The following is a 27,211-nucleotide window of genomic DNA, read 5'->3' as shown; positions in this document are numbered from 1 at the left end:
CTGAACCTTCATGTATTCGCAGGTCCACTATATGGCTTTTCCAGTTTTAAGTTTTCACCAGTATGCATACCTAAAAGAACTTACAAACTGCTACATTGTTTCCTCATAAGATCTTTTTAAATGTTCCTTTGTGTTCCTTCAGGTAATATTTTTAACAAAGGAGAAGAAGAATGGTACAGCGTAGCTACTTAATGTGTTGCACACAAATGCAATGTCAATCAGTCTCCAACGGCAATACTACAAAACTCCGGTATTTACAAAAATCTCAAAATTATCGAAAATCTACTCTGTGAAAGTAACCAACGACAATGTTATTTAACACGCTGCGGTATCAAATTAATACAGCTGCAACAAAAAGCTATGCACTGGAACCCGAAGGCAGGTCTTGCATTACGGTCCAATGACGGACCGGGTCCATCATTTACAAATTACAAATATTTTTAGATTTCGTTCTACTCTACAATCTGTTCAAGGACAGTGTTCGACTTCCACTTTTACGTTCTTAAAATTTATAATTTTCCTCCTTAGCTGATGTCAACAGGAAATTCGATGAGACTATTGTCTGTGTTGTAAACGACTGAGGACAGAGTGAAAGTTACTGGAGTCCTTAGTCCTAAATGTATGAGTAGTAACGTGCATAACCAAGTTATATGAATGCTTAAGTTCGTGAAAATGGACTACTCTTTAGTTCGGCTTGGACGTTTGTAGAATGTAGACACAGCTTTTTCACGTTTCTGTGGCAAGGACCAAGAAAACCACCACCATCACTACGCAAAACTGGAAAAGACGCCACCTCTTTCCTATAAATTCCTACTTTTCTAGGCTCACGAGTCACGAACATATTCGACTATGGATATCACGTTTGGTTTCGAATTCGATACACCCACTGCCGTCAACTCAAGTCGGCTCTAACTGACACTCTCCCGAATTGAATAATTTTTTTTCCGGGTATCAAGTGCAATGCGACCATCCTCACATTAGCTGTGCATGAGGAAAATTGTAGAAATAGATGTTCCTCGTCCTGTTTTAGAACGTGGTGGATAACTTGTATTGAGTACTTTAGGTTGGTATTAATTCCATAGATGTATTTGCACTGCCGGCGCACGGAAGCTGCCAGAGTCCTCTTTCGGTAAAAGTGTTGTCCAAATTTGCTTTATGGTTTCGTGCACGTGAAGAATATTCCTAGTGAAGATCTATCGAGTAAGCTATGAGTTATATTGTATGCATGAAATGATATGATGAACTGAAGTAATTCTGCATGTGTGCAGTGTGGTGCAAAATTTATCGAAAAGAGCTTTGACGTCTGGGTTGCTGGCTTTTGTTACGCTTTTGTCGTGGCTCGAGTTTGTCATCGTGAATTTCCGTGGACCGAGGTTTGTGGAAATGAAGCAGTAGACCAGTTGATGACCTGAACGTATTGCTGGAAGATTTGTTGCGATACCTTGTGAGTGCATCATTGTTTCCCGTCAATACTACCGTTTTTTTACGCCTCGCACTGGCTGTCGTTTCATCTCAGAAAACGAAATTTGTATTCTGACGTAGAAATTCTCCGAAGTTTTGGCGTGACGTGTGTTTGGTTTTAAGAAACGTATCTAGAATCTTAAGAATGGTTCTTATTGCTATTACTCTAACGCGACTCCTGCTTTGAAATACGCTTGACTTGCTGGTTGGAGTACCGTTAAACTGATAGTTTTTTTGGCGCTGTTGGCAGTCTTTTCGGAGCTAGACGAGATGATGATGCGTACTACACGGAATTTAAAGGCACTGAAGAATGGCTTGCTTTTATCGGTACCGTTTCGTTACTGTGAATGGGAAAGTAGTATGTCATCTCCATAAAGAAAAGTATAAACTTACTTTTGGAGAGATGCAGATTTTTTTTTTTTTTTTTTTTAATTAGCCACAATGTCAAGTCTTGTTTTTCAGTTTACTGCAGTGCTCGGAAATTTTATAAATGGTTCTTCTCGTTACTTCTTTCTATCGATCAGATAGTGTAATTTAGGTGTAAGCTATAAATTAAAAGAAGGCATGACAGAACCTTCAATTAAATGTTGCCTTTATTTCTGCGCAAGTCACACTTATCAAGTCCTGTTAACTATGTGCCACTTGGTCGTACATTGGTTGGTTCACATTAGTAAACTCAAAGGTGCTTTGTTTACTTACGTAAAATGCATGAAGCTTGTGATAATGATTTTTTTTAACATACCAATGTATTTATTTCCAAATACTGTACTATTCCATTAGCTGTAAATAATAATTTTTATTATTGTTTTATGGTAGCTTTCTGTATTTATACTAAACTCCACTCAGTATTATGATAGTATTTTTGTTTTGGAGGTTCAAGGAGCATTGTGTAATAATGCTATTTTTTTTCACGCTTGTTCATTTAGTTACCCAACCTAATTTATCATTTCAAAACACATTTTTGTCTTTTTTGAGGAATTAGATTTTATAACTAATAGTGACAGATGGTTTGGTGTGTCAGATGAGCTGTGAAGAGGCACTCTCTCCTCAACCACCATCTATTTTCATCATGCCTGTTAAGAGCAACATAAGTTAAAACCGTTGTTTGGATTTGCTAAAACAGTTTTAATACTAAAAATGTTACAGCTGACCCTGTGCCGAGTATTTGATTGCAGTATTCAGACATTTGCTTAATTTTTACCCTCAATACTACATTGAAGGAGGTCTAGTGTGACTTTGGGGGCCAGAACGACTTACGATGAAACACACTACACGTGTTCACCAACTGTGTGTGGCAAATATTGAATCTAGCAACACCAGATGTGCTTTCACCTATGACATGATTAAAATAGCAGAGATAAACAATGTTTTGGCATCCAGTGTGCTCCATTGAGAAGTACACTTACTCTCAATACATCACATTCTTTGCATTCGCCAGTTCTCAATGGAGCAGTCGCTTTCCAACCCAAACAAGATATCAGGCCCTGCCACAGGTTGGTTTGTCACAACAACTGTTGGGGGGAGGGGGGGTGGGAATTGGAATAGAAGCAGATAAATATTGTGCAGTATTCTGTTCTGTCTGTGTATATGCACATATGTTGTCATATATCCCATCAGGGGTCAACCTGACATCCAGTAGGCCGACTATTGCTTTCAACCAGACTCATTAACTGTTAATTTGTAGTCTGTATACTCTTTATGTAAATCAGCATTCAGAGTTCTATACTGAAGAGGTTAACTTAATGGTCTGATTCAAAATTGGATTTGCAGATCAATTGAAAGTACCTACACCTAACTTCTACTTTGACCCATAATGTAATGTTGATGGGCATGTTATGTCGTCTGTGTGCAAATAGCTAAGCAGAAATCTGATGACAATATTAATTTTGTTCCGTGTAACATTTGGAAAGCAGATTGTGGTGACAAGCTGTTCTGTACTGTAGCACAAAGCCTAATTGGGCTGGAAAGTAATAACTCAATTGAGTTAACAAAGCCATCAAATGCGATGTCACGATAGGTCCTGCAATTCTCGCTATGTTGCATGTTTTATGCCTATTGGTTTTCGGCAAGTCATTCATGTTTGCCATTATGATGGCTTCACATCTGAAAGTATACGAATTTAGGATGATTTAGTATTTCCTAACATGATAACACAGCTTTTATTTTTTATAGCAGTAGTTTTTGCTGTTAAGACACGCAAATGGTTTTTGGACAAAAAGTGTTGCAAGAAATCAGCTAAATTATTGTCAGTCACTATAAGTGGTAATAGTGCGGTTATGGTGCCTGTTGCTGTTGTGTTGCATGTTGATGTTGATAACTTGTGGATGAATGATATGATCTGGATACGATGAATCGTGAGTCGGTAGCCATTGAGTATGCTTTTCTGTAATTTTCTGGGGTTTAGAAACAAATTTAGGTAGTGTTTTGTCTTACTGCGTTAGAATTTAAATGCATCGGCATTACTGACAAAATGGGAAATAGAAAATACAAATAAGATTGCAATGACAGTCATATTTTAGGCTACGCTAAATGCAGTCCATTAAAACAATCATCTTTATGTGTTGAGATCATTGGCTCTGCTAACTTAAAAGCAAGGTGTCACAGTCCAACCTAACCAAACCTAGACCTGGCTTTGCTGCAGATCGGTATGTAATCTCATCTAGCCCTTACTGTTAACATAATAAATACAACAATAATCAGATCAACAAAACTTATTCTGATGTTCTCCGTATTGATAACGGATGTAATGAATTTGTATTTTCCATCAAAATAAAACATTAGGTTCAGCAATTCTCGTCGGTTGCCATATTGACACCCAATTGGATACATCCAGTGTCAGCACACAATACAAGAATTAGCTGAGATGCACTTTAGCTGCGGGTGCAGCCGTTGCTATAACCATTGCCTGACATCCTGCTCTCCTGGCAGGTAACAGTAGCGTCCAGCAGTCAACGCAGCCACCAACATGCCATCTGACGCAAAGAAGAGAGAGCAGCAGCGAAAGAAGGAGGCGGCCAAGGCACGGCAGTCGGGCCGCAAGCCGCAGCAGAGCAAGGCGCAGGCCGTGGAGAACGGTGCGGCAGCTGGCGACAAGGACAAGGAAACTACTCCGCCCGCAGAGGCCAATGGCATCGCCACTGAGAATGGTGACCGGGAGATAAGTGCAGAAGGTAAGTGGATGGCTGGAGCTGTTTCTGATTTTCGTAGATTTTTGCGATTCCATTTGGCTAAAATATTTTATACACCTGAGGTGAAACATACTGTGAATTGCGTAAATATATATGCTGGAAAATGCCACTTTGAACCACTTACTGTACAATCTTTATTTATTGGTAATGTTTTGCTGGTTGGTAGTACAAATTTTCACTGTTTAATTATGCCAAAACAAAAGTGTAATTTTGAGAGGAATACAAAAAACTGAGTTCACTTTTATCACTGGCGGTGGAGAAACTGTTGAGTGTACATTGTGTAGTGAAACCTTGCAATTTGGTGGTCTGACATTATGCATTTTGTTAAAACAAAATACATCGCACTAAGTTCGAAGTAAAATACGCTCCTTGATAAAATGCATCATTTTGAAAAGTATGGTGACAGTGCAGCAGACTAATTTTAAAGTCACTTGGGATCATCTGAGTGCATGACCCAAATGTAAATGTCGGTGTAAATTTAATTTTGTCAATACAATTTGTTTCCCATATTTTTTTCTTAATTGTCCCAGGATTTTTCCTAAACTTATTTTTAATGAAATTGATATGGACATCCTAGCATATTTGAAATCCCAAATAACTGATGTCCTCTAAAAATGGTATCTGTGAAAACTCACAGTTAGCAGGCGCAGTTGGACTGGGCTGAGATCTGAAAAGGGGCACATCGCTGGCAGTTGCGAACTAAAGTAACATTATGTACACAGTTTAATACTTGTTAGTGAAGCAGGCAGTTCATGATGACCGTAGGGCACCAGCACTAAAATTGTAGCAAACCAGCCCATCCATTCTGAATGGGATTGAAGGAATCTCCATTATGCGATTTATCGTATGGGGGCAGAAATGTGTAGTCTACTATTTTTGTACACCACATAAGAGAGGCAACAAAAGTCTTTCATTTCGACGTTAGTTAAGGTAGAGCTTGCATTCTAACATTGGCAGCAGTCTTCCTGTCAACACAGAGTGGGCTCACCTGTATCTACATGGCTATTCTGCAAATCACACATAAGTGCCTGGCAGTGTGTTCGTCGAACCGCCTTCGCAACAATTCTGTTATTCCACTCTTTAACATCGTGTGGAAAAACACACCTATATATTTCCATTATTTTATTATGATGGTCGTTCCACCCTACGTAGGTTGTCATCAACAAAATATTTTCACATTTGGAGGAAAAAGCTGGTGATTGAAATTTAATGAGAAGATCCCGCTGCAATGAGATACTGAGGTACACCTTTGTTTTAATTATGTCCACCTCAAATCCTGTATCAGGTCTGTAACTCTCCTCCCCCCCCCCCCCTTTCTTGATAATACAAAAACATACTGCCCTTTTTTGAACTTATCAATTTACTGTGTTACTCTTATCTGGTATGGGTCCCACATCACACAGCCGTATTCCAAAACTGGACAGATAAGTGTAGTGTAGGCAGTTGCTTTAGTAGATCTGTTGCAGCTTCTAAAGTGTTATGCCAATAAAACAAGTCTTTGGTTTGCCTCCTGCACAACATTGTGTGTTCTTTCCAATTTAAGTTGTTCATAATTGTATTTCCTAGCTACTTAGTTGAATTTATGGTCTTTAGATTTGATTTATTGTGTAACCAAAGTTTTAATGGATTTTTTAGCGCACATGTTTAACCTCACACTTTTCATTATTTAGGGACAGTTGCCAATTTTCATACCACACAGATATCTAAATTGTTTTTCAAATGGTTTTGATGACTTTAGTAGACGATAAGACAGCATCATCTGCAAACAACCTAGGATGGCTGCTCAGATTGCCTCCTAAATCTGTTTATATACAGAAGGAACAGCGTAAGGCCTCTAACATTTCCTCGGAGAACACCAGAAATGACTTCTGTTTTTCTCAGTGACTTTGCATCTATTACTGAACTAAATTTAATGTTAAATGTCTTAAATATTTGCCAAGTTAGTTTGATTGTGGTATGCAGCCATGAGTTTAACCCCCTAATGTGTTGCCACCAGGGCAACAATTCTGTCTCATTGTACCAATTATGTTTTCTTTCTGTTACTTTCAGGTATGAAGTGCAGGAAGAATGATTCTGTTCTTATCCTCACGATCTCTATGTGAGCGATACATATGGGATTGTAATATATTCCTAGTTTAATCATTTAAAGCTGGTTCTTGAAACTTCATTAATTGACTTTCTTAGGATAATTTATGTCCATCTTAGAGTCTTCAAGTTAGATTTCTTCATTATCTCTGTGACATTCTGCCACAGATCAAACAAACCCATGACTATTCACGCTGCGCTTCTCTGTATATGTCAAGTATCCCCTGTCAGTCGTATTTCATACAGGTCCCACACACTTGACCAATTCTTGTGAACCGATGAAGACCACGTTACACTCGAAGGATGTGTCAGCAGAATTTGGGCTACCAAAAATTCTAGAACTATCATGGTAACCCCATTGCGTGAAGAGAGAGTCACGCTGTGGTGTGGATTAATCACATCAGTTGTGGTCGGACACTTTTACTTAGCGCAAATGCAGTGTGCTGTTTTTCGAACTGCCAGCATGAGTGTTGTGAGGTATGCTGCTGATAGTTAAAATATCCCTTGCCTGGCTGATAGAAACCTGCTGGAAGGTACAACTTTTATGCATGATGGTGCTCTATCCCATATTGGTACACATGTAAAACATCTCTTGCACACATTGTTTGGTAAGGATTGTGTGCTGAGCTGCTACTTCTGTAACAATGGTTGGCCTCCCAGTTCCCCAGACCTCAATCCTTATGGTTATTGGTTGTGGTGTTACCTGAAGTTGCAAGTCTACCGTGATTGTCTGACCTCATCTGATGGCAATTTCTCAAGATACCTACAGATATGCTGTACAGTGCTGTTGACAACATTGTACCTGAAAACTACAGGTACTGTTGATGAGTGATGGACCATACAGTGAACATGTATTATAAACATCATCATCTTTGCAAAAAAATAAGTTGCTGTGCTGATTATTGATTTCGTATTACATGAAGCATTGGACATTTGTGTACTTTATTTTGGTTTCAATGAAATCCCCGAGTCATTTCACCCCCTGCGGGTTCGGGGGTTAGAATAGGCCCGCGGTATTCCTGCCTGTCGTATGAGGTGACTAAAAGGAGTCTCACACGTTTCGGCATTATGTGATGGTCCCCTGTTGGGTTTGACCTCCATCTCTCAAAATTTTCTGAAGAGCGAGCCGATTGGGGAAGGGCGCCTTACTTGGTGCGTTGTGTCCGTCTTGCGATCAGACCTTTCGCCAGCTTACTCGCCGTTGAATTGCAGTCCTGCCCGCTCTCCATCTCTTGGGCATGACTACGTTCCTTCATGCAGATTACACCTTGCACTGTGCAGTGCCTCTTTCTGCACTGACGGCGACCATGGACCACATGTTACCTAACATCCAGCACGGTAGCCAGTCTGTTGTGGTGGGGCCGCCATGTACCCTGTTGGTTGTAGCTCCCTGACAACACAGGGATTGCTCTACTGATGCCTGCGCCGTTAACTCCCCACGTATGCCAAGGAGTAGATGCCCATCTCCTTGGGGCATCGGGACTCCCGGCAATGGCCATCCTGCCAAGTGGCCTTTGCTGTGGCTGGGTGGCGCCCTTGGGGAGGGCCCTTGGTCGGAGTAGGTGGCATCAGGGCGGATGACCCGCAATGAAGCGTGGTACATCGTCTCTCGCTGGTGGCCAGCCGCTAGCAGTCTCTAAGCGTTCTCGGGCTCAATTTAACGCTCAGAAGTACGATCCGAAAACGTTCCCCTCCTTGGCCACGCCGTGGGAGGAACGTAAGTCTCAGGATGGCAGTAGCAGTTATTCGCCCCGATTCTTAGTTTGTACAAGAGCTGGTGGGGAGTATTTTCTCTCCACAAAGCCTAAGTTCTTCGTCGAGCATTTAGAGGACAAGTTTGGGGAGGTGGAGGGCTTGTCCAAAATGCGCTCTGGATCGGTCCTGATAAAAACGGCATCCTCTGCCCAGTCACGACGGTTACTTGCTTGTGACAAGTTGGGGGATGTTGCTGTTACAATCACACCCCATAAGGGTTTAAATATGGTCCAGGGAGTTATTTACCATAAGGACCTTCTTTTGCAGTCTGATGACGAGCTGCGCGCCAACTTAGAGCGCCGAGGTGTCCATTTCGTCAGGCGCGTTCATCGGGGTCCGAAGGACAATCAGGTTGCTACCGGTGCCTTCATCTTGGCCTTAGAGGGTGATACATTACCGGAAAAGGTCAAGGTGATGGTCTACCGATGTGACGTCAAGCCCTATATCCCTCCCCCGATGCGGTGCTTCAAGTGCTGGAAGTTCGGCCATATGTCTTCCCGCTGCACTTCCAGCCCCACATGTCGAGATTGCGGACGCCCGTCTCATCCCGATACTCCATGTGCCCCGCCTCCCATCTGTGTCAACTGCGGGGAGCACCATTCACCTTGCTCGCCAGACTGCAGAATCTTTCAGAAAGAGCGCAAAATCATGGAATATAAGACCCTGGACCGACTGACCTATACTGAGGCCTAAAGGAAATACGACCGATTACATCCTGTGAGAATGACATCTTCCTACACTTCTGCTACAACACCTGTGCTACCCCATCAGTTTCGCGCCTTCCGGCTGGATCGACGAGTAGTAAAACTCCTCCTGGCCCCCTTGCCAGTGAGCGGCTCTACCCACCGGGTTGCTCCTGCGCCACCTACCTCAGGAGCAACACCATCCCCCCCATCAGGGACGTCCGTCCCTGCTTCTAAGCCGGAGAAGTGTCCAACTTCTTCGGCTTCTCACGCTTGCAAGGGGTCCCTTGGGTCCCTCCCTTCCCATGTTTCCACCAGCGGGAAGGGTGACGACCGACAGTTGCGTAAGTGCCCACAATCCGCTGGTCGTAGGGCTTCGCGATCCTCCTCAGTCCCGGAGACTGAATCGGTGAAGCCCTCCCAGCCAGTTAAACCCAAGGAGCAACGTGAGAAATCCAAGAAGAGCAGCTCTAAGACCAAGGAACTCGCGGTGGCAGCCACCGCACCGCAACCTTCCAGCTCTGCGTCTGAGGACGAGGTGGAGATTCTGGTGTCCGCTGAGGTCCTCGATCTCGCCGGTCCCTCAGACGTCATGGATAGCGGTAGCACCGGTGCTAAATTGGAGGCAGCAGGTGACCCAGCGACGTAATCTGCCTTCCAAGTCCCGTCACGCCTCTCTCCGACATGGACAATACCATCCTCCAGTGGAACTGCAGTGGTTTCTTCCACCATCTATCTGAGCTCCGACAACTTACAGCCTTCACCCTTTCTTCTGCATTGCTATTCAGGAAGCTCGGTTTCCAGCAATGCGAACCCCCGCCCTCCGTGGCTATCGAGGTTATTATAAGAACCGGGCAGCTTATGAAAGGGTGTCTGGTGGCGTCTGCATATATGTCCTTAACTCTCTTCACAGCGAGTCTGTACCTCTACAAACAGCTTTAGAGGCTGTCGCTGTTCGGGTGTGGACGCCACAGGCTGTTACCGTCTGCAGTCTTTACCTTCCACCGGATGGTGCTGTCACGCAGCATGTCCTGGCTGCTCTGATAGCCCAATTGCCGCCACCTTTCTTGTTACTGGGCGACTTCAATGCCCATAACCCTCTGTGGGGCGGGTCAGTGGCGACAGGTCGAGGCGCCACCATTGAGCATTTATTAGCACAGCTCGATCTTTCGCTTTTAAATGATGGTTCCTCCACACACTTTAGCGTGGCGCATGGCACGTACTCCGCCATCGACCTTTCGATCTGCAGCCCAAGCCTCTTACCGTCTATCCAATGGAGAGTGCATGACGACCTGTGTGGTAGTGACCACTTTCTGTCACTGCCACAGCGTCAGTCTTCTTGGTGGCCTTGCAGGTGCGCCATGAATAAGGCTGACTGGGACTTGTTTTCCTCCACTGCCGCTATTGAGCCTCTCTCTAGTGATGACATCGATGCAGTGGTTCAATCGGTCACCACCGGCATCGTTACTGCCACCGAATCTGCCATTCCCCGTTCTTCTGGGTCCCTTCGGCGGTGTACTGTGCCTTGGTGGTCGCCTGAGATCGCTGCAGCGATTAAAGATTGCCGGCGTGCGCTCCAGTGTCACAAGCGACATCCCTGCATTGAACACCTCATCACCTTCAAACGGCTGCGTGCGCGGGCCCGCCGCCTTATCCGCCAAAGCAAGCAGGAGTGCTGGGAGCGGTATGTGTCCACCATTGGCCTCCATGTCTCTCCATCGCAGGTCTGGGCCAAGATCCGACGCCTCTATGGCTATCGGACCCCTGTCAGCGTCCCTGCGCTCTCACTGAATGGAGCAGTTTGTACAGACTCCGACGAAATTGCCAACAGCTTGGCAGAGCATTTTGCTCTTAGTTCTGCTTCTTCCAATTACCCACTGGCCTTCCGCTCCACTAAAGAGCGGATGGAACGTCGGAGCCTTTCTTTTCGAACCCACCATCCGGAATCCTACAATGTTCCATTCAGTGAGTGGGAGTTTCACAGTGCCCTTGCCGCTTGCCCTGATACCGCTCCTGGGCCAGATGGCATCCACTGTCAGATGCTAAAACACCTTTCAGTGGACTACCGGTGACGGCTCCTCGACCTTTACAACCGCATTTGGGTCGAGGGTGAGTTTCCGTCGCAAAGGAGGGAAAGTGTTATCCCCATTCTGAAACCTGGGAAGAACCCTTTGGAGGTGGACAGCTACCGGCCCATTAGCCTCACCAACATTCTTTGCGAGCTTCTCGAACGGATGGTGAGTCGGCGCTTGAATTGGGTACTGGAGTCTCGGGGCCTTTTGGCTCCGTCTCAGGGTGGGTTCCGTAAAGGCTGCTCTGCCACCGACAATCTGGTGAGTTTGGAGTCGGCCATCCGTACTGCCTTTGCCCGCCGTCAGCACCTGGTCGTTGTCTTCTTCGACATGCGGAAGGCGTACGATACGACATGGCATCATCACATCCTTTCTACGCTTCATGGATGGGGTCTTCGGGGCCCTCTGCCGATCTTTATCAGAAATTTTCTGTCATTTCGTACCTTCCGCATGCAAGTCGCGGCCTCTCATAGTTCCTCCCGAGTCCAGGAGAACGGGGTACCACAGGGCTCTGTCCTCAGTGTCTGTCTGTTTTTAATCGCAATAAACGGGCTCGCTGCAGCAGTGGGAAATTCTGTCTCCGCTTCCCTGTATGCTGACGACTTCTGCCTTTACTACAGCTCTACTGGCATTGCAGCTGTTGAATGTCAGCTACAGGGCGCTATCCGCAAGGCGCATGGTTTTCAGTTTTCGGCTGCCAAGACCCGCGTTATGCATTTCTGCTGGTGCCGAACAGTCCATCCTCAGCCGCAGCTTTATCTTGCCGACGAACTCCTTGCTGTGGTGGACACCTATAGGTTTTTGGGTGTAGTTTTTGATGCCTGGCTGACTTGGCTGCCTCACATTCTGCAGCTTAAACAGGCGTGTTGGCGGCATCTAAATGCTCTGAGGTGCTCGAGTCACACCCGCTGGGGCGCCGACCGATCTACCCTGTTCCGGCTCTACCAGGTGTTAATCCAGTCTCGTCTGGATTATGGGAGCCTGGCTTATGGCTCAGCATCCCCATCTGCGCTGCGGGTACTGAACCCAATCCTCCACAGCGGCATACGGCTTGCCACTGGTGCTTTCCGGACCAGCCCGGTGGACAGCATACTTGCGGGAGCAGGTGTCCCTCCATTGCGGTTCAGGCGCCAAAATTTATTGGCCACTTATGCTGCCCATGTTTTTAGCTTGTCCGGGCATCCAAACTGTCATCTCCTGTTCCCGCGATCGGTCGTCCATCTGCCAGAACGTCGGCCCCTGTCAGGTTGTACGATCGCGGTCCGCGTCAGAGAGCTTCTCTCCGGGCTTGGGGCTTTACCTCTTCTGCCTCCTTTCCAGGCACCTCTGCGTACACCCCCATGGTGTGTTCCTCGCCCTTGCCTTTGGCTGGAATTGGCACAGGGCCCGAAGGACTCAGTCCGTCCGGAGGCCTTCCTCCGCCACTTTCTTTCCCTCTTTGCAATGTATCAGGGCTCTGGCATTGCGTACACTGACGGCTCGATGGTTGCTGGTCGAGTCGGTTATGCATTTACTCTAGGGGACCATTCCGAACAATGTTCATTGCCGGCTGGCTGCAGCATTTACACTGCTGAGCTGGTCGCCATCTTTCGTACCCTAGAGTATATCCGCTCCTGCTCAGGTGAGTCCTTCGTGATCTGTAGCGATTCCCTGAGCGGTTTACGAGCTCTCGACCAGTGATTTCCTCGTTCTCGTCTGCTGATGGCTATGCAGGAGTCCCTGCATACTCCTGCGCATTGCGGCCGCTCTGTGGTCTTTGTTTGGACCCCGGGCCATGTTGGGATACCCGGAAATGAAAATGTTGACCGCCTGGCGAAAGAGGCCACCAGTACACCATCTCCGGACATTCGCCTCCCGGAGACTGATTTGAGGGCAGTCCTCCGCCGACACATTTCCTCGCTTTGGGACGCTGAATGTCGCGGTCTTGCCACCCATAACAAACTTCGTGCCGTCAAGGAGACGACGACTGTGTGGCACTCCTCCTTGCGCGTCTCTCGCAAGGAGTCTGTCGTCCTCTGCCGACTGTGCATTGGGCACACTCGGTTGACGCACGGCCACTTACTGAGCCGTGAGGACCCACATATGTGTCGCTGCGGCTCCATTTTATCTGTGGTCCACATTTTATTGGAGTGTCTGCTTTTAGCTGTGCTCAGGCAGACCTTTGCGCTGCCTGATACGCTCCCTGCCCTTTTATCTGATGACCCTGCTATGGCTGGCTTAGTTTTAAGTTTTATTCGGGCAGGGGGTTTTTATCGTCTCATCTGAGTGTTTGTTATGTCCTTTTGTGTTGATTCTGGCCTTTGGCCTACGATTTTGGTCTGCGTTTTTAATGTATTTCCCGGTGGTTGGCTTTTCCTTTTTTGTTTCTATGGTCGGCCAACCACCGACACACTCTGTGTGATTTTAATTTGTTTTGTCTGCTCTCTGTCGGAGTATTTCTTGTCTTGTGTCGTCTGACGTCTTTCCTGTTGTTCGTTTTTATTCTCTTTGGGTGGTTTTAATTAATTATTTTTTTTTTTGAAAAAGGGACCAATTACCGTCGCAGTCTGGTCCCTTTAATCCCACAAACCAACCAACCGAGTCATTTCAAGCAAGTGTGTCAATTTTTACCTCTCTACTTACACTTTTTGGCGAGTACTGAATTTACAAATGTTAATGTGCTTTTGGTTCACACTGTGTGTGTGTGTGTGTGTGTGTGTGTGTGTGTGTGTGTAAATATCTGACCATACAGTATTTTCCAAATGACAGTAAATATGTAAATAAATAAATGTCAGTTTGATGACAAAAATATTAAAAGGAAACTGAACAAATCTCTCATCGCAGAGGCACTGTGCATGAAGCTGGAGGCAGATGCACGCCTGAATGCGGAGGCGCGGGCGTGCACGGGCAGTCTGGCAGTGCATCCGCGGTCACGTGACATCAAGATTGATAACCTGTCCATCTCGTTTCATGGCCACGAGCTGCTACAAGACTCTGTACTGGAGTTGAACTGTGGACGCCGCTACGGTCTGCTGGGGCTTAATGGCTGTGGTGAGTGCCTAGAGGCTCTGTCAGTATGTTGTATGCATGGACAGGATTATGAGTCAGTGGATGGAGGGAATGTGAGGCAAAAAGTATGGTGTAGGTGCTAGACCATGTCTGGTATTGGGTTTCAGGGAAGTCAACACTATTGTCCGTGCTGGGGAATCGGGAGGTGCCCATTCCAGAACACATCGACATCTTCCACCTAACACGTGAGATGCCGGCGTCGGACAAGACAGCTCTGCAGTGTGTCATGGAGGTATGTATGGCCTATATTGGCTGCACTTGCTGTAGGGCTTTAGCTTTAGGTATGTCAGGGCCCTTGCAGTTGTTGCCTGTTAAGGTGCTGTAAAGGATCATACAGTTTGCCAAACTTCTTCAGTTCTGCAGTATGTAATTGTATTTGTGGAACACTAATCTGATTGAGAGAAATTTCGATTGACGTCCAGATTGACACAATGTGTGAAATGGTTTGTGTCGATGTCGGAATGCAGTGTTTCATAGGCAGTATTACATTACTATGTTGTAAACAGGTTTGATAGTAAGAAATGTCTTGCAGTTGCCATTGTCAGTACATGGAGACTGCTTGGTTTGCAACCACAGCTTGGCCCCCCAGGGGGTCCACAACTCTTTTGTGGATATGTGCGTAGCGAGCACGGGACCCCGAGCTAATGTGCCCCTCCTTCCTTTCCCGGCTGCATACCCTCCCTTTCCGCATCCTTCCCTGTCCCCCCATCTTCTCCCCCCCCCCCCCACCACCTCTGGCTCTTTCCTTCCCTTTCTCCCCCTCTGGGAGTATGGTTTGTCCCTACGTTCGGAGACGGACGCTCGAAACTGTTACAAATTCCTTGCTTTCTATACTTGCAAGTCTTCGTCCTTCCTCTGTCCTTCTCTTTTCCTTCCCTCTTCTCTTTGCACTTTCCTCCGCTGCGGCGTTTGAGACCCCTCTTCTTTCCTTTCCCTTTCTCTTTTTTCCTCCCTGTGTGTGTCTGAAGGCTGACCCACGCACTTCCATGCGTAGCCGGTGACGGGGTAACGCGTAATTCCCCGCCCCGGGTAGACAGGTAGGACACGTACGTACCCCCTGGTAACGACCAGGCCCAGGGAGGGGTGATTACCAGAGCTGATACCTTCCGAAAGTGCCGATTGGTCCCTCCGTCCGTTTGTCGGGAGGTGTGACCTGAGGTGTGAACAATCACCTAAGGCGGGAGTGCCCTCAGAGAGGGCCCCCACAAGGGAGGAGCGCGCCATCGGAGACGCCGGTAATCTTGGGGGATTCTTCCGCAATGGTTTCCTCACCTTCCACTATGTCTGCTCACAAGCGTAAGTTCACTGAGTCTCAGCCACAGACAGTTCTTCCATCGTTGCCACAGTTCGTTATTGTTTCTCGGTCTGACGAAGGTCACAAATTCTCCACGGTCAACCCTTTCATTATTCAGAAAGGTGTCGACGCAATTGCAGGTCCTGTAAAGTCTTGTTCCAGATTACGGAATGGCACCCTGTTGTTAGAAACAGTCAGTGTCCTCCAGGCACAAAAATTGCTGCGTACCTCACTACTACACACTTTCCCTGTCCGGGTGGAACCGCACCGTACTTTAAATTCCTCGCGTGGAGTCGTTTATAACTGCTCCCTCGACGGATTGTCTGACGAAGAAATTCAGCACTACCTGTCTGACCAGGGCGTAACGGCTGTTCATAGAGTTATGAAAAGGGTTGACACGAACATCATTCCAACCCGCACTGTCTTCTTGACATTTGACAAAGTTCAACTCCCATCGAAAATCAAAGCAGGCTATGAGATAATTTCCGTTCGCCCTTACGTCCCAAACCCTATGCGTTGCTATCGGTGTCAGCGGTTCAATCACACCAGCCAGTCCTGTTCCAATCCGGCCAAATGTGTTGAATGTGGCAAGGATGCCCATGAGGGTGCTTGTCCACCTCCATCCCCTCGATGCATCAACTGTATGGGTGACCACGCTGCTTCCTCTCGAGATTGCCCCGTTTTTAAGGACGAAAAGCTCATCCAGGAAATTAGAGTGAAGGAAAAGGTGTCGACCTTTGCTGCTCGAAAATTATTCGCCAGTCAACAGCCCACCGTGCCTCAGACAGGAAAATACAGCACTGTCCTTGCTTCTCCTCGGCCAACAAAGGAGGCGGCCACGCAGACTTGCGACCTCACCTTTAGTACCACGGTCGTCAGATCGGCCAGCGCAAAGATCGCCCGTTCAACCTCACCACTTTCGCCTGCCCACTCTCTGGCTCACCCTTCGTCGGGTTCTGCTAAATCTCGAGCCCAAAAGTCAGACACCAAGACTTCGAAAAAAGAGCATACTCGTGAAGAGTTTTTATGTACCACAACTTTCCAACCATCGGTTCCTCCTTCATCTAAACATCATACTTCCAAGAAGGCTACAAAGAAACCCAGTTCCTCTCCTTCACCGCCAAGGCGTGTTCCATCTACAGCACCACCTGGCGGAAATCGCCCTCGGCCGTCTTCTGTGTCGCCGAGGCGCACTGCTGACGGCCGATCAACCGGCCGATTGCTGGTGGCAGGAGCTGCTCCTGACCAACCTATGGATCAAGATCTTCTGCCTTCGGCTGAATGCCATTCCATGCTGTCGGTCGCAAGCTCTGAGCAGTCGTTGAGTTGACAGCGACCTTGGTCACATTCCTCCATTTTCTGTTCACCCTATGTCCATTATCCACTGGAATATCCGCGGTATTCGAGCCAATTGGGATGAATTGTCGATCCTCTTGCGACCCTACTCGCCGGTCATCTTCTGTCTTCAGGAAACAAAGCTGCATCCCCATGACCGCTTTGTTCTCCCTCCTTTTCAGTCCGTCCAATATGATCTCCCCTCTGTTGAAGGCACTCCAGCACATGGAGGACTCATACTTCTTCTCCATGAAACTCTCCATTATCACCCAACCCACTTAAACACTTCCTTCCAAGCTGTCGCCGTCCGTCTTTCCCTTTCCGGATACACGTTCTCTCTTTGTACTGTATACATTCCATCGTCCACACCAATGGCACGAGCTGATCTCCTTCATCTTCTTGGTCAGCTTCCACTCCCCTATTTGCTGGTTGGGGACTTCAATGCCCACCACCCGCTTTGGGGATCTCCACATCCTTGTCCACGTGGTTCCCTATTGCTAGACGTCTTCCACCAAGCGGATCTAGTTTGCCTCAACACTGGGGTCCCTACATTTTTGTCTGCCTCCACGACAAATTTATCTCATTTGGACCTTGCGGTCGGTACTGTTCTGCTAGCTCGGCGCTTCGAATGGTTCGCTCTTGATGATACACACTCGAGTGACCACTTTCCATGTGTCCTTAGACTGCAGCCTCAACTGCCATACATGCGCCCGCGACGCTGGAAGTTCGCCCAAGCTGATTGGACACTTTTTTCGTCTCTAGCGACATTCGATGACCGTCACTTTCCCAGCGTCTACGATGAGGTCACACATATTACCGACGTTATTCTTACAGCTGCGGAACATTCAATACCACGCACCTCCGAATTGCCCCGGCGTCCCCCAGTTCCTTGGTGGAACGAGGCATGCCGTGATGAACTACGTGAGCGGCGACGTGCTCTCCGCATTTTCCGCCACCATCCTACTTTGGCCAACTGTATCCGCTATAAGCAGTTCCGAGCGCGATGCCGTCGTGTCATCTGCGATAGCAAGAAGGCAAGCTGGAAATTCTTTATTAGATCATTTAACACCTTCACTCCCTCCTCGGAAGTTTGGAGTCGGCTTCGACAGTTCTCAGGCGCGCCTAGTTTCTCCCCGGTCTCTGGGCTCACTGTTGCGCATGACACATTAGTGGACCCCGTCGCAATTTCTAACTCGTTGGGTCAGCACTTTGCTGAGATTTCGAGCTCTTCAAATTACCCGCCAGCATTTCTCCCGAAGAAACGTGCAGCGAAAGCTACAATACTGTTTTCTCCATGCGGGAACTCCAACATGCACTCTCTTCTTCTCGCTACTCCGCCCCAGGACCGGATGGTATCCACGTCCAAATGTTGCTGCATTTATCAGCCCATAGTCTGTGTTACCTCCTTTGCCTTTATAATCGAATTTGGACCGACAGTACTTTTCCCAGACGATGGCGGGAAGCTATCGTCGTTCCTGTTCCGAAACCTGGAAAGGACAAACATCTCCCCTCTAGCCATCGCCCCATTTCTCTCACGAGTAGTGTCTGTAAGGTTTTGGAGCGCATGGTGAATTACCGTTTAGCGTGGTGGCTGGAATCCCGCAGTCTTTTAACACCTGCCCAATGCGGATTCCGAAAGCATCGTTCTGCAGTTGACCATCTTGTTGCCCTCTCCACTTATATCATGAACAATTTTCTCCGGAAACGCCACACAGTAGCAATATTTTTTGATCTGGAGAGAGAGCATACGATACCTGTTGGAGGACAGGCATCCTCCGCACACTGTTCTCTTGGGGCTTTCGAGGTCGGCTGCCCCTTTTTCTTCGCGAATTTATGGCAGAGCGCACATTTAGGGTGCGGGTGAACACTACTCTCTCCCATACTTTCTCCCAAGAAAACGGTGTACCCCAGGGCTCCGTGCTGAGTGTTGTACTGTTTGCCATTGCCATCAATCCAATTATGGATTGTCTCCTTCCTGATGTCTCGGGCTCCCTCTTCGTGGACGATTTTGCGATCTACTACAGCTCTCAACGGACCAGCCTTCTTGAACGACGTCTTCAAGGCTCTCTCGATCGCCTCCACTCTTGGAGCATCGAAACCGGCTTCCGTTTTTCTCCCAGTAAGACCGTTTGTGTTAATTTTTTGCGACGTAAGGAGTTTCTTCTGCCCTCCTTACATCTAGGTCCTGTCAACCTTCCGTTTTCAAACGTCGCTAAATTCTTGGGTCTTATATTTGACAGAAAACTGTGCTGGTCCTCCCACGTTTCCTATCTTTCGGCTCGCTGTCTGCGATCGCTTAACACCCTCCGTGTCCTGAATGGTACCTCCTGGGGAGCGGACAGAGTGGTCCTTCTCCGCCTCTATCGCGCCTTAGTGCGCTCGAAATTGGATTATGGAAGCATAGTCTACTCCTCTGCTCGGCCGTCTATTCTTCGGCGTCTCGACTCTATCCACCACTGTGGATCACGTTTAGTGCCCGGAGCTTTTTACACCAGCCCTGTGGAAAGCCTTTATGCTGAGACTGCTGAGCCTCCGCTGTCCAATCGGCGAGCAGTCCTTCTGAGTCGTTATGCTAGCCATCTGTCTTCCATGCCTGCTAATCCAGCCCATGACCTTTTTTTCGACGCCTCCTTTGATGTAGGGTATGCAGGCCGCCCCTCCTCCCTACTACCACCGGGAGTCCGCTTCCGTCAACTGCTCCATTCTCTTTCCTTCTGCTTTTCTAAAACCTTCTTGACAACTTGGGGTACAGCACCGCCTTGGCTCCGTCCCCGGATTTGCCTGCTCAGTGACCTTTGTCGATTTCCCAAGGATGGTACCCCTTCACTTGTTTGTGGTCGGGCATTTGCTGCTCTATGTGCACAAATGACGGATGCCACATTTATTTACACCGACGGTCGAAAACATCGTTAGGTGTAGGGAGTGCCTATATTGTTGGCGACACCCCAAATCACTTTCGGCTTCCCGACCAGTGTTCGGTGTATACTGCGGAGCTTTACGCTGTTCTCCAGGCTGTCCACTACATCCGCCGCCATCGGCGGATACAGTACGTTATCTGCTCAGATTCTCTCAGCTCTCTCCTCAGTCTCAAAGCTCTTTATCCTGTGCACCCTCTGGTCCATCGGATTCAGGACTGTCTGCGCTTGCTCCACCTGGGGGGCGTCTCGATGGCGTTCCTCTGGCTCCCGGGACACGCTGGTATCTGTGGAAATGAGGTGGCCGATATTGCAGCCAAGGCTGCAGTCTCTCTTCTTCGGCCAGCTATTCAATCGATTCCCTTCGCCGATCTACGGAGCGTTTTATGTCGTCGTGTTGTTTATTTATGGCACGCGCATTGGTCGACACTTCCCCATAATAAATTGCGGGACGTGAAAGCTCTTCCTTGTGCTTGGACTTCTTCCTCCCGAACGCGTCGTCGGGAGGAGGTAATTTTAACTAGACTCCGGATAGGGCACTGTCTTTTTAGCCATCGACATCTTTTAAGCGGCGATCCTCCCCCACTCTGTCCCCACTGCTCTCAGCTGTGGACGGTAAGCCACCTTTTAATTGAATGCCCCTATTTTAATCCGTTACGCGCCCGTCTACAGCTATCGCCTGATATATCGTCGATTTTAGCAGATGACACGCGCTCAGCCGACCGCGTTCTCAAGTTTATTAGTGCCAGTGAAATGACGTCAGTCATTTGAAGCTTTTTTTTGGGGACAACCAACCCCTTTCTGTAGTGAATTTTTAAGCCTTCCTTCTGTTTTTAGTTTCTCCAATTTTATGACTTTCGTTCCCATTGCTGCTGGTTTTCAATTTCGGTTTTTTACTGTTTCCTAAGTCACGGACCGGGCGCTAATGACCATAGCAGTTTTGCGCCCTAAAACCAAAACAAAAAAAAAAACCACCACAGCTCGGAGGACCCGAAATGGGAATTTCGGTGTGACTCTATCCTTGAAGCTGGTTGTACCAGGTATGAATGCCAACTACTGCTCAGTGAACTCAGTGCATCTCCTCCTACAACACACATGTATAGTACTTCCATTATTATTGTTCATTGCTTATTACATCCAACTTAGAATCAGATATTACCATTGTTCTCAATAGTTTTGTCTATCTCATGTGGTAGCTATCTGTTAGCCAAACAGAACTGCATTTTCTGTTGTGACAGTGGGATTGTCACGAGCTGCAGGGGTCGAGGGTCCACAGTATATCTCCTGAACAGAACAGAACAGAACAATTGTCTAAATGGCAAGTGTCGAAACGGGAAGTTGACCGTCTGCCCATTGTCCCATGTTGCGGGTGCACTGCGTACAGTCCTGCTTATGTCAGTCACAAGAGTACAGAAACTTCCCACACGACATTGAGCTTGATAGTGACCTCTCTACTATTAATAATATCACTTAGAAGTCCTGACTATCCTTTGTCTGTTGGGACAGAGGTGTGGGGGGATAACATAAGACTTTCTCAGAAATTCTGTTAAATCTCGTTGCGCATAAAGTGAGTTTTCGTTACACTGTGTCTCACTGATCATCAGTTTCTGCGATTGTGGAAAGTAAGATCAAAAGATTACGTGCATAAAACCAAGATTACCGTATTTACTCGAATCTAAGCCACACTCGAATCTAAGCTGCACCTGAAAAATGAGACTCGAAATCAAGGAAAAAAAATTTTCCCGAATCTAAGCCGCACCTGAAATTTGAGCCTCGAAATTCAAGGGGAGAGAAAAGTTGTAGGCCGCACCTCCAAATCAAAACAAAGTTGGTCCATTGTAATATGAGACACAATTTAGGTCGAATGAATGACAATACAGCTGCAGTAGTTTGGTTCGAGTCGTAAGCTTAGCAGTTAAGGTTTACCAGGTAGCCATTGCTATGCGTCAGGCGCTCCGTCCGTATTTATACGGGTACCCTTCCTTTTTCACGTGCTTCGTCTGGTTTGAATTGATTGCTTATTTTTCTTTGATCTGATAAGCGCCGTTTTCTTTGTTATAGGTGTTTATGTCATTCTAAGCTGAAAATGCATTATTGTACTGTGTCATGCATTGTTTGTCGCATTCTGATTGTGCGTGTTTACGGCCTGTCGCCGCTCGCGGCATGGTCTGCTTTTGTGCACACTACCGCCGCTTACAAATAAAAAATAGAGAGGAATCGTCTCATTAGCGAAACATTTGTTGTTGCTTACACTACTGCTTTCTTTGATAATGATCAACAAGAACCAAATAATAGACTGCGTATGGTAGATGATGTTCTGAACGAAATTTTAGCGAAAATTTTTCTCCGTTTGAAAATCTTTGCAGGCGGCTTTTTAGTTCATTACATTCTGCACAGAAATTAGTCATCTTAGATTTAAAAATCTAGTCAATTGCCGTGCTTCATTTCTGACTGTATCACTATTAGGCATAAGAATAATACGAATATAAACATTACATGATACGTATATTCTTCCGCGTTTGCTGTTGTCTCACTCTAGTTTCGTAGTTTATTAGGCAGACAGGATTTAAATGAGATAGTAGCAAACACGAAACAATACATGGCAAAATGTTTATATTCGTATTATTCTTATGGTGAAGAGAATACTGCATGTGATTCACAATTAATAAAAGTTCCTATTAGCAACCATCTCTTCTCACAGGTAGGAAAAAATTCAGAACGCAGAGTTGGCCATATTGACAAACATCCCAAACAGTCTTGCTAGTCGCATGTTTGTAGTACATTGAAATGCAGCTACATTCGAAGATGAACAATACGGAATTTGTATTTACTTCGTCGGATAATGTACCAAAATGCAGTGGTCGAAACTCGGGGCGGAGGAAAAAGGCTCGTCTTCAACTTTTTTTTTTTTACTGGCGCAGAGGTTTTGGTGCCAGTATTAATCTTTGTGACTACAAATCATGCCTTTGTAGCGCTACATATATTCGACGGCAGAAGTTAGTTGTGGCGGCACCCACCAACATTTTTCATAAGTCCCGCTTGCTTTGCACTCGATTCTAAGCCGCAGGCGGTTTTTTGGATTACAAAAACCGGAAAAAAAGTGCGGCTTAGATTCGAGTAAATACGGTACTAGCAATTTCCTCAGTGGTAGTGGGTTGCATCTTTTGCAGCCATGTGTTATACAGAAAGATATTGAGAAGAAAATGAATAATCCTCGCATGACAGTATCATAGATTTCTTCATTTGTTAAATTAATTGGAACATTGCATTGAAATATGTATTAAAGCATACAATGTAATGAGCAATCAAAAATTTTCTGTTTGACGATGCTACAGCATGTATGCAAAGTAGTGTCACTCAGAAGCGGGTACATAAGCACTGACACGTAGGTAAGGGATTAGTGAGACGATAGTCTCTCTCTGACGTGGGTGCGGTAAATGCAAAGACGTTTACTACCGAATGCATTCAAACAGGACCTCTGCGCTGTTGTCCTTTCCGTGGCTGCCAAAGGGGAAACACTGATAGACATTTGTTGAAGTATGAAGAATGTGTATAGGGCAGCACGTCTGTGCGACAAGGCTTGCTGCTGCTTCCTGATAACTCACAATCCCTTATTGCAAATTTTGAAATGCACGAGTTACACCAACTCGAGTAGGGGGCCGCATGGCTACGCTCCCCGGTCTGAGGCCCCTTGCCACAGTTCACGCGGCTACTCCCGTCGGAGGGTCACATCATCCTTAGTGTAAGTTAGTTTAGGTTAGATTAAGTAGTGTGTAAGCCTAAGGACCGATGACCTCAGCAGTTTGGTCCTATAGGAACTTACCACAAATATCCAAAAAAATTTTAAGTAGAGGACATTCGAGCACTGACCCTACAGTCCTGTCTCCCTATGTGATTATCACACATTTGGTCCCTTAAAAAAAAGGCATTGAAGGGTCGGCGATGTTGTCAAACGAGAATGTGCATCAGGCAGTTATTGACTTCTTCGTGGAGTAGGACATGGTGTTTTGCTAAGAGTATGTTCAACCTGGTGTGTCAGTGGGATGATTACCTCAATGCTCACGACGATTTTGCCCAATTGGCATACTGATTCTGGACTGTACGGCCTTCAAATGGAAACTCTTTGATCACTGATGTTATGTTTGCAACAAGAAATCATAGGCGACAGAATGAAATGGTTCATTAACTTCAAAAAATAGTTGTGAAAATCTGAGTGGTAAAATATTTTGCAAACAAGTTCTGATCAACATAATTTGGTGCCAGTTGGTCTAATTTTACCCTCATGATATGCACAGTGTGAGAGCTGTTTCAAAAGTCAGGTTAAACTTGCCAGACTTGGGTTGAATATCTGCATGCTTGTTTGACAAACCAATGGAAAGCAAATAGCAAATTCCATAAAAAGTTTGTTTGTTTGTTTACAGCGTTCCTTAGTGACCTCTCAGATAATATTAATATTGATATCACACTTTCTGCAGCTAATGTGGTTGTATATAACGAAGTTCTATCTGAAAAAAGCTGCACCAGTATGTTGGATCTGATGACATTTCAAAGTAGTACGAAGATTGGCATCTTGCTTTAAATGTTCAGAAATGTAAAACTGTTCATTTCACAAAACTAAAAAGTAATATCTGTAGAGTCCAGTATCCACAAACCACAATTTCAGACGCCCTCAGTTACCAGAGTGGTGTTACATTTTGAAAGTATTCATTGACAGCTAAATTGTTTAAATTAGAGCACTAACCTTCTTCCCAGGGGTAGAAGGTAAGTGACTGACAAATTTGTTATTCATGAAAATATTTTGAGGTCCCTATGTCTGTACCTGTCAACAACAGTAGTTATTCCTTTTGGTGTCTGCACTATAACCCTTTTTCAAACGACAGAAAATCCAGGATTGGTTCCTTTACCACACAATGCCTGCTTGCCACTATTGATGCCACCTCCCTTTACACTGACACCCCAATGCCCATAGCCTTGCTGCTATTTAACACTTAAGTTTTCCGGTGCCCAATGAATTCCAAACCCACAGCCTCCTTCCTGGTCATGGTGATCAGCTATATCTTCACCCACAGCTACTTCATATTTGAAGGCATCGCCTACAAACAAATCTGTGGTGCAGCAGTGGGCACCCGCATGTCACCATCCTGTGCCAACATATTTGTGGCAATCTAGAGGAATTCTTCATAACCACCCAAAATCCCAAACCCCTCATCCGGTTCAGATTCATTGATAGCATGTTCGTGATCTGTATTGAGGGTGAGGACACCCTATCCACATTCCTCTTGAACATCAGCACCTGATCCCCTGTTCACATGACCTGGTTGTCTTTACCCCAACAATCCACCTTCCTCAATGTAGGCTACATCAGTACCTCTGTCAGAATGAAACCTACCAACCACCAGCAATACCTCCACTTCGACAGCTGCCACCTATTCCGTACCGAGAAGCTCTCCTGTACAACGTAGCCACCTGTGGCTGTCGCATCTGTGGTGTTGAGCAGTTCCACTCAAAATATACCGAAAATCTCACTGAGGCTTTCACAGTCTGAAATTATCCTCCCAACCTTATATGCAAACAGATCTCTTGTGTTTTATTTCTCCAGTCACCCACCACCTCCCAAAGCCTCGCCGTCCGACCACAGAGGAACATTCCCCCCATGACTCGATACTATCCTGGACTGGAGCAACTGAATCACATTCTATGACAGGGTGTTGACTACACCTCATTGTGCTGTGAAATGAAGAATGACCTACCCACTATCCTTTCCGGGCCTCCCACTGCGGTATTCTGCCGCCCGCCAAACCTACACAGTACCCTCTTCCATCCCTATTCCATCTCTACTCCACCCGTGTTCCCATCCCCTTGCCTCACGGCTCATATCCCTGTAGTGAACAGAGATGCATGAACTGTCCCGTACATCTTACCACAAACATTGCATTCCCATCAAGGCAGGGCTACCTGTGAAAGCAGTAGAGTTATCTACAACCTAAGCTGCAACCACTGTGTTGCATTATTTGTGGGCACAATTACTGACAAACTGTGGCTGAGAAACAGTGGGACCACTCAGTTGCCGAGCACGCTGCCCAATAGAACCTTCGTTTTACTGAGTACTTCACAGCCTAGTGCCACCTGGATCCCTCCTACTGATACCAGCTTTTTTGACTTGTGCAGGTAGGAACTCTCTCTGCAGTATATCTTTTTTTTTTTTCTCCGTTGCCCTCCTTGCCTCAACCTTGGTCTCTCCCTGTCCTTCTCACCCACAGCCTTTTTACCCCCCCCCCCCCCCCCCCCACCCACCCACCCACCCTCAATTTTACTGACTGCCCCTAGCTGTCCTACCATCTGTCCAATACCATCATCCACCCCTACCATATTTACTCGAATCTAAGCCGCACTTTTTTCCACTTTTTGTAATCCAAAAAACCGCCTGCAGCTTAGAATCGAGTGCAAAGTAAACGGAAGTTGTGAAAAATGTTGGTAGGTGGCACCACAACTAACTTCTGCCGTCGAATATATGTAGTTCTGCCGTCGAATATATGTAGCTCTACACAAAAGAAAGGAAGAAAGAAAGAAAGAAAGAAAGGTGTAAGACGAGCTTTTTTCTCTGCCCCAAGTTTCCGTATTGTTCATCTTCGAATGTAGCAGCATTTCAATGTACTACGAAAATCCGACTGGCAAGACTGTTTGGGATGTTGTCAATATTGCCAACTATACGTTCTGAATTTTTTCCTACCTGTGAGAAGAGATGGTTGCTAATAGAAACTTTTATGAATTGTGAATCACATACAGTATTCACATCACCGTAAGAATAATACGAATATAAACATTTTGCCATGTATTCTTTCATGTTTGCTGCTATCTCATTTAAATCCCGTCTACCTAATAAATTACGAAACTTGAGTGAGACAACAGCAAACGCGGAAGAATATACATATCATGTCATGTTTCGATTCGTATTATTCTTATGCCTAATAGTGATAGTCAGAAATGAAGCACAGCAATTGACTAGATTTTTAAATCTAAGATGACTCTAATTTCTGTGCAGAATGTAATGTAGTAAAGAGGTGTCTGCAAACGGAGAAAAATTTTCACTACGCTCTCGTTCAGAACAGCTATCGTACGCAAACTATTATTTGGTTCTTGTTGATCATTAACAAAGAAAGCAGCAGTGTAAGTAACAACAAATAAGTCTCTTGCAATTGTTTTGCTAATGAGACTATTCCTCTCTCTTTTTTAAAATTGTAAGCGGCGGTAGCGCGCACAAAAGCAAGCCATGCCGCGAGCGCCGTCAGGCCGTAAACACTCATGATCAGAATGCAACAAACAATGCACGACACAGTACAGTAATGCATTTTCAGCTAAGAGTGACGTAAACACC

The 27,211-nt window shown here is 46.2% G+C and overlaps 1 protein-coding gene across 2 annotated transcripts in view; it reads left to right on the top strand.

The window, feature by feature from the left end:
• Positions 1 to 1,081: 1,081 nt before the first annotated feature.
• The window catches only part of LOC126212938 (ATP-binding cassette sub-family F member 2), a 104,260-nt gene continuing 78,130 nt past the window's right edge, over positions 1,082 to 27,211 (top strand). The window contains exons 1-4 of one of the 2 annotated variants that reach the window (XM_049940456.1): positions 1,082 to 1,200; positions 4,390 to 4,631; positions 14,068 to 14,274; positions 14,400 to 14,524. In XM_049940456.1, coding sequence (XP_049796413.1) covers positions 4,427 to 4,631; positions 14,068 to 14,274; positions 14,400 to 14,524 — 537 coding nt within the window. In that variant the 5' untranslated portion in view covers positions 1,082 to 1,200; positions 4,390 to 4,426. Of the gene's footprint in view, positions 1,201 to 1,298; positions 1,445 to 4,389; positions 4,632 to 14,067; positions 14,275 to 14,399; positions 14,525 to 27,211 lie in introns of those variants that run through there. The other variant, XM_049940455.1, reaches the window with a different exon arrangement.

Source organism: Schistocerca nitens, chromosome 11 (assembly GCF_023898315.1).
Source record: "Schistocerca nitens isolate TAMUIC-IGC-003100 chromosome 11, iqSchNite1.1, whole genome shotgun sequence".
NCBI lineage: Eukaryota > Metazoa > Arthropoda > Insecta > Orthoptera > Acrididae > Schistocerca > Schistocerca nitens.
This window is presented reverse-complemented; position numbering and strand designations above follow the sequence as displayed.